We start from the raw sequence: 7,465 nt of genomic DNA on the forward strand, positions 1-7,465 counted from the left end.
GTCGCTCTCATGACAATAGGCTTCATGCATGCCATGAAGTTAAAGTTTACTTCTCATGTAGTTTCTGTCAGAATTAAATTTCGCATACTGACGCAATAATGAAAGGCATCATTCAAGTATTTACTTTATTAACTACACGTTAACAGACCCGTAAGTAACGTTATAATTCTCATACTAGTTGATTCACATGAAGATTACATTAGTTAGTGAGAAATAAACAAGCTATAATAAACTAAGATGTGAACTAGTATTACATAACTTATGAAACTACTGTAAAACTATAAAACTGAAACCAGTTTCATTTGCTAAAGATTTTCATAAAAAGTAAACTTGGATCATCCTCTTGAACAGGTGAATGCCACGAGCTGATACACGATGTGATGCATAAAGAAAACATGACGGAAATCATAGGAAGTTGTATGGAGGAAAATGGAATCGTCTTTAATCTAGAAGGTGAGTAATTAGCCAATGGCATTTGACATATCAGGGATAATATTAACTCTGTCACCGGAAACATGCAATGTCCATTGTTTTGGTGACTAGGCACCTGGGAGTCATCTATGTGTAAACATAATTAATAAACTGTGGAATAAGGTTAAGTGATGCTGCATGTAAGCTAAACACTGGATTAAGTAAAAGGAAGTAAAAATGAAATACCCAAAGGGCCTGGACGCGGTCGACGACCCGGTGGCCGCAGAGGGCGTAACAGAGGAAAGAGAAGTCCTCATATGATGCGGTTCATTTCAAGTCTTTCTGAAGCAAATCAAACAGCCCTAGCCGAGTGTATCTTCGAGAAGGAAGACCTTCTCACAGTGAGTTTGATTCGCTCTTTCTGTATCTAAACTTACACCAATGTAAAGTTTTGTTAGCAAACTAATGTAACTAATGTACTTTTTTATTTTACCATCTGCATAGACATAAAGAACTTGATATATTCATTTACGTCACCAAAGGTTGAATCCTTACTAGTACTTCAACATATTTCTCTCTTATATATAAAAAGGATGATGGTTTGTTCGATGCGACGACGTTCACAGAAGACTTGATCGCCAAGTTAGAAGAAGCAGAGCAAACTACGCAAGCAGAGGCTATGTTGACTGCCATTGAGGACGGCGTTTGTGTAGTCGAGGAGAGCGAACCTAACGTAAGGATTCCATACTCAGCTGAAACATATAATCAACTGCCAACTATGATCTGAAACTTTTTCTTTAAATGTTCTTCTAACTGAATAAGAATAGCTCAGTGTAGAAAATTTTATTCACAAGCATTTTAGTACAACGAAATTGTTTACACTAATCGTTCTCTTTATCCGTAGTTGATGCTGGTCTTCGATTTCATAAAGTGCCTCAAAGAGGTGTGTAAAGACGGAACTGGCTCATCATCTGAAGAAGCATAACAATAAACACGGAAAGAGCAAAGCAACGGTTACCGGAAATCCTATCGACGATCCTTTCAAATTGATAATTGAGCCTGTAAATGCTGATTCGATTCAGAATCTTTTGAATCCAAAATCTAATCTATTTTCTACATCTCTTCCTAATAAATCCTTAGCATTCAGTAGATTATTTCTAACCTGATGTTTATGACAGAAATCCTTCTTGAATGTAAGGGTGGATGCAGCCATGCGTCCCCGTCGGCGTTTGCCCCTTGGTCGTGATGATGACGATGACATATATATATATACATATATATATATTTCGAAAAGCCATTTTTAAAGCCACGAATTCGCATGTTTATATATATAACATACCTACCGTCATACATTCATACAAAAGAAAGATAGAGAGCTAGAGATCATTTCGAGATGCATGGAGAATAACATTTTTTTGTCTGATTCGCATAATCTTTTTCATAATTAATATCTTTTGAAAGGATTCGAGAAACCATTAAAGCCAGGAATTCGCATATATATATATATATATATATATATATATATATATATATATATATATATATATATATATATATATATATGCGAATTCGTGGCTTTAGTGGCTTCCCGAATCCTTTCAAAAGATATTAATAATTATGAAAAAGATTATGCGAATCAGACAAAAAATGTTAATTCTCCATGCATCTCGAAATGATCTCTAGCTCTCTATCTTTCTTTTGTATGAATGTATGACGGTAGGTATGTTAAATATACCAAATACTAGACACATACCGCCTCACTATTGAAAGCTGATAAATTTTCCGTATTCATTTCCTGTGAAAATAAGAAAGAAGGAAAAAAAACATGTATATGAAGGAAGACCTGACAGGAGACAGTCGTTACTGAGCATTTATATGCGATTCGAATACTGTTTTGTTGCTGCTATAATTTACTAGCAACATTTAGTCGTTAAAAGCTTTGATCCTCCATCAAAACTGTTAACTATTTCATTCACTTCAGTATACAGAAAATGCATATACATGCGATATTAACATCTGATTTTTCCTTGAGGAACTGAAGGAACTTGTATCACAATGAAATCACGGAAAATTTATGCTGAATTAGAAAGCAGAGACAGCAGAATTGCAGCCAAGGTCAACACAGAGGTCTATCATATACCCCTTTGGTGTTAAATAGTAATTTCAAATCTGTACGTGGATCTGGTTGCCAACCCAAATCTATATGACAGGTCCTGGACCGTGGGTCAAATTATTTTTGAGAAACAAACAAAGAAAGCAATAAACATTGCCTGAAACATATATTCCTCCACTGGTGCATATAGAAAAAACAGTTTTGTGAAAACCTGAGAATTTTATGAAAAAGGCCATTCATGTTTATTTTTAGATCACATAAATGTATAACACATTCATATGTGCACACATGCGAAGCACCATTGTTAATACTAAATGAATTCATGATAGATTAGAGCAGAGACTTCATTACACTTAGAGACATGCTTACTAGTGTCAAAAAGGACATTTCCACATATTGTGTTGATACTTACTCATCCTGATAGATACTATAAAATGTCTCGTATTTTGCTACCTCCTCAAAAACACCTTTTACTATTCAGTCTTTCCAACTTCTCATTTTTTGGTTAAAAAGAAATCTCTTGGAGCAGGACAAAAATGTTATTATGGTTGAAGTGGAATGAAATCAAAAGACCTAGTTCAGCTCAGTCTTGAGTTATTGAAAAGGAAAAAAATGGATATAGCGATTGAAATAATAATATACATGTCCACCAGGAGAGAATTATTGATTTGAATAACATTTATTTTTTACCATAAATGTCAAATTATCTATGAAATCTGGCAGCAACAGTTGCTTTCCTGAATATACTTCCTCGTCGTAGTTATACTGTTGACATATGCACAATCAAATTACATTCAAGGATTTCTTTCATAAAAATAAGGTTAGAAATAATCTACTGAATGCTAAGGATTTATTAGGAAGAGATATAGAAAAGAGATTAGATTCTGGATTCAAAATATTCTGAATCGAATCAGCATTTACAGTAATCAATTTGAAAGGATCATCGATAGGATTTCCGGTAACCGTTGCTTTGCTGTTTCCGTGTTTATTGTTATGCTTCTTCAGATGATGGGCCAGTTCCGTCTTTACACACCTCTTTGAGGCACTTTATGAAATCGAAGACCAGCATCAACTACGGATAAAGAGAACGATTAGTGTAAACAATTTCGTGGTACTAAAATGCTTGTGAATAAAATTTTCGACACTGAACTATTCTCATTCAGTTAGAAGAACTTTTAAAGAAAAAGTTTGAGATCATAGTTGGCAGTTGATTATATGTTTCAGCTGAGTATGGAATCCTTACGCTAGGTTCGCTCTCCTCGACTACACAAACGCCGTCCTCAATGGCAGTCAACATAGCCTCTGCTTGCGTAGTTTGCTCTGCTTCTTCTAATTTGGCGATCAAGTCTTCTGTGAACGTCGTCGCATCGAACAAACCATCATCCTTTTTATATATAAGAGAGAAATATGTTGAAGTACTAGTAAGGTTTCACCCTTTGGTGACGTAAATGAATATATCAAGTTCTTTATGTCTATGCAGATGGTAAAATAAAAAAGTACATTAGTTACAGTGACCTGCTAACAAAACTTTACATTGGTGTAAGTTTAGATACAGAAAGAGCGACGCAAACTCACTGTGAGAAGGTCTTCCTTCTCGAAGATACACTCGGCTAGGGCTGTTTGATTTGCTTCAGAAAGACTTGAAATGAACCGCATCATATGAGGACTTCTCTTTCCTCTGTTACGCCCTCTGCGGCCACCGGGTCGTCGACCGCGTCCAGGCCCTTTGGGTATTTCATTTTTACTTCCTTTTACTTAATCCAGTGTTTAGCTTACATGCAGCATCACTTAACCTTATCCCACAGTTTATTAATTGTGTTTACACACAGATGACTCCCAGGTGCTTAGTCACCAAAACAATGGACATTGCATGTTTCCGGTGACAGAGTTAATATTATCCCTGATTTGTCAAATGTCATTGGCTAATTACTCACCTTCTAGATTAAAGACGATTCCATTTTCCTCCATACAACTTCCTATGATTTCCGTCATGTTTTCTTTATGCATCACATCGTGTATCAGCTCGTGGCATTCACCTGTTCAAGAGGATGATCCAAGTTTACTTTTCATGGCAAATGGAATTGATTTCAGTTTTATAGTTTTACAGTTATAATTATGTAATATCAGTTCACATCTTAGTATATTATAGCCTGTTTGTTGCTTACTAACTGATGCAATCTTCACGTGAAGCAATTAGTATGATAATCATAACCTTACTTACGGGTCTAACTGTTAACGTGTATTTAACAAAGTAAATGCTTGAATGATATATTTCTTTATTGAGTCAGTTAATGGAGAAAAATCCTAATTCTGCACAGGAAACTACATGAAGCAATTTGCCTTCCAGTGATAATTAACTTCCTGAGATACTATGGGATTTGAAAAATCAGTGTCTCTCGGGAACTTACCTCTTCTTCTGGAAGACTGAACCGCCACCATGGCGGCCGCAAGCACAAGCAGCATCAACAGCTCCTTCATGATGACGATGGCGACTCACTCTGGAACAGTGTTAGTTACTGTTAAACACTCTGTGTTTCTCTTCCATACATCTACGTATCTCTATATATACTATATATATCCATCTATCTATAATCTAGTACATATCTACTGCCTGTAAAATAGTATAAACATGCACACACATCATACATACATATATATACACATATGTATTTATATATATATATGTTCATAAGTATATTATATATATATATATATATATATATATATATATATATATATATATATATTTATGTATATATTATATATATATATATATACATATATATATATATATATATAAAATAATATATATATATATATATATATTGTATATACTGACATATAATGTATATATATAAAATCAACTATCTACTCATACTTGAGGGATGTATATATATACGCACAAAGAGATATTTACATGTCGATATTATATATACATTATACACACACACACGCACCTGTATATATACATATACACATACATACATACTTGCATGCACACACACACACACACACATATATATATATACACACAGTAGATACTCACATGCAATAATGACACTTATGTATGAAGTCGTGTGGTGACTGGATGTGGAGTCGGCTTTTATATACGAAGCAGTGACGTCTTTGCTGCTGTATCTTGGTGACTCAGCTGTTACGGATGGGCAACATAGGCCAGTTTGTGTGACGTCAATAAAATTGAAATATTTGGATGTATTAAAGAACTTACTTATTTACGAATCCTAATTGAGAAGTATTCAGCTAATCACGTCTATACTTGTGTCCACAGCAACATTTGCAGTATGGCCGCAACACTCGTATACTTAATCTACTACCAACTCACGCAACCTCTCTCTCCCCCTCTTCTCTGTATGCACACATACACACATATGTCTATGTTTATGTAAATATATACATATACATGGATATACACAAACGTATATATATGCTTGAAACACACGTAGATGCTCTCTCTCACTCCACACACACACACACACACACACACACACACACACACACACACACACACACACACACACACATATATATATATATATATATATATATATATATATATATATATATATATATATATATATATATATATACATATATATTAAATAATAAAACAACACACAGACTTTTGAATTCACTCACATATGTACATGAGACCAGGGTATTAGGATAATGCATTGTATCAGTTTTAAGTTATCTGCTGTTTTTAAAGGTATTAATAATTTCTTTTATGCAGTAAATGGCTCCTAAGATTAATGATAAAGAGTCGCATGTATGAGTAGATAAGATGTCCTGGGTATGACATTAAACTGCATCTCCCTGCTGCCTTGTAGGGTATGCCTCTTCAGGCAAAGGCTAAGAGAAGGGAACTCTCACCAAATCCCCCTGCTGCCTTGTAGGGTACGCCTTTTCAGGCAAGGGCTAGGTCCACCGCCGACATCTGTGGTGGCGTCAGGAAGGGCATCCAGCCTTAATACGAAGCTGCCAATCTAATAATATGATGTGGATAAAAACGCAAGATCCGCACCGGCGACCCATGATGAACATGGAAAAGCCAGTTGAAGAATTATTATATATATTACTTGGGAAGAATTTTCATAAAAGGAATAAACAAAGGAATTTTGATAGTTTCTCTCCTAAGAAACAGAAAATCTGGATAACAGATGCACATACACATTATAGATAGCCTAGATAGTGTTAAGTGCTTGCATGCCTTCTCGCTTGCAGTTTCCACCGCTTGCTAGCTTAGTGCGAAAAATGGAGCAGTTCTGCATAGGCTTTCCTTGCTAGTTCACAGCCTCTCTGTCATTTAGACTTCTGCAGTGCCTCCTCGTGACCCCCTAACGGAAGCCGCCTTGCCGCGGTGGGGGGGCTTGAGGTCCCAATGATCTGGTGAGCCGGACCAGAGGGCTACCCATACTGGAGGGGTCACCAGTGAGGGATGAGACAAAATGGCTTCCTGGTGCACCAAGGCCTATGAGAGGGGATGGTGTACCCACCCCTGGTTCATTCCATCTTGGACCAGGGAGAACTCTCCCACGTGTGTTTGCCGTGCGTAGCATCCCGTATTACCAGGAGACAGTAGTCCTGGAGGTTGAGCGATGCTGCACGCTGCGCCCTGCAGCTAGCAACACACCTCTTTGGTCCTTTATTCTGGTTAGACGGGTGGCTTGATCAAGGCCCGGTCAAGTCAATCGGCTGGTCAAATATGGCTAGGGTCAAGCAGGTACTATTCAGTCGGTAGCGCATAGGTCCCGCGACTGTTATCAGTACTGTAATAGTGGCTGCGTATATTTCCTCATTACCCCTGTGGCTGTTGGGAGATTTTGAACCCCAACTATAGCTTCCCCTCGTTGGACTCCATGGTGGGTGGGGGGATGAGGTAATAAAGAATTCAAATTTGTATGAGTACTACAAATTTACAAA

At 36.6% G+C, this 7,465-nt stretch overlaps 2 protein-coding genes across 3 annotated transcripts in view; one reads left to right on the forward strand and one right to left on the reverse strand.

Moving 5' to 3' along the window:
* The window catches only part of LOC119572280, a 10,701-nt gene extending 9,302 nt beyond the window's left edge, over nt 1–1,399 (forward strand). Inside the window, exons 1-4 of one of the 2 annotated variants that reach the window (XM_037919298.1) lie at nt 349–453; nt 664–812; nt 1,004–1,144; nt 1,316–1,399. In XM_037919298.1, coding sequence (XP_037775226.1) covers nt 381–453; nt 664–812; nt 1,004–1,144; nt 1,316–1,396 — 444 coding nt within the window. In that variant the 5' untranslated portion in view covers nt 349–380 and the 3' untranslated portion in view covers nt 1,397–1,399. Of the gene's footprint in view, nt 1–348; nt 454–663; nt 813–1,003; nt 1,145–1,315 lie in introns of those variants that run through there. The other variant, XM_037919296.1, reaches the window with a different exon arrangement.
* Nucleotides 1,400–3,360: 1,961 nt separating this feature from the next.
* LOC119598923 lies at nt 3,361–5,590 on the reverse strand. The gene is made up of 6 exons (XM_037948637.1): nt 5,571–5,590; nt 4,933–5,022; nt 4,459–4,560; nt 4,100–4,248; nt 3,768–3,908; nt 3,361–3,596 (listed from the first exon to the last, which is right to left on the reverse strand). Exons 2-6 carry the CDS (start codon nt 5,000–5,002, stop codon nt 3,516–3,518), a joined length of 543 nt encoding a protein of 180 aa, XP_037804565.1. The 5' UTR covers nt 5,003–5,022; nt 5,571–5,590; the 3' UTR covers nt 3,361–3,515.
* Between the last annotated feature and the right edge of the window lie 1,875 nt (nt 5,591–7,465).

Source organism: Penaeus monodon, chromosome 4, assembly GCF_015228065.2.
Source record: "Penaeus monodon isolate SGIC_2016 chromosome 4, NSTDA_Pmon_1, whole genome shotgun sequence".
NCBI classification, from domain to species: Eukaryota; Metazoa; Arthropoda; class Malacostraca; order Decapoda; family Penaeidae; genus Penaeus; species Penaeus monodon.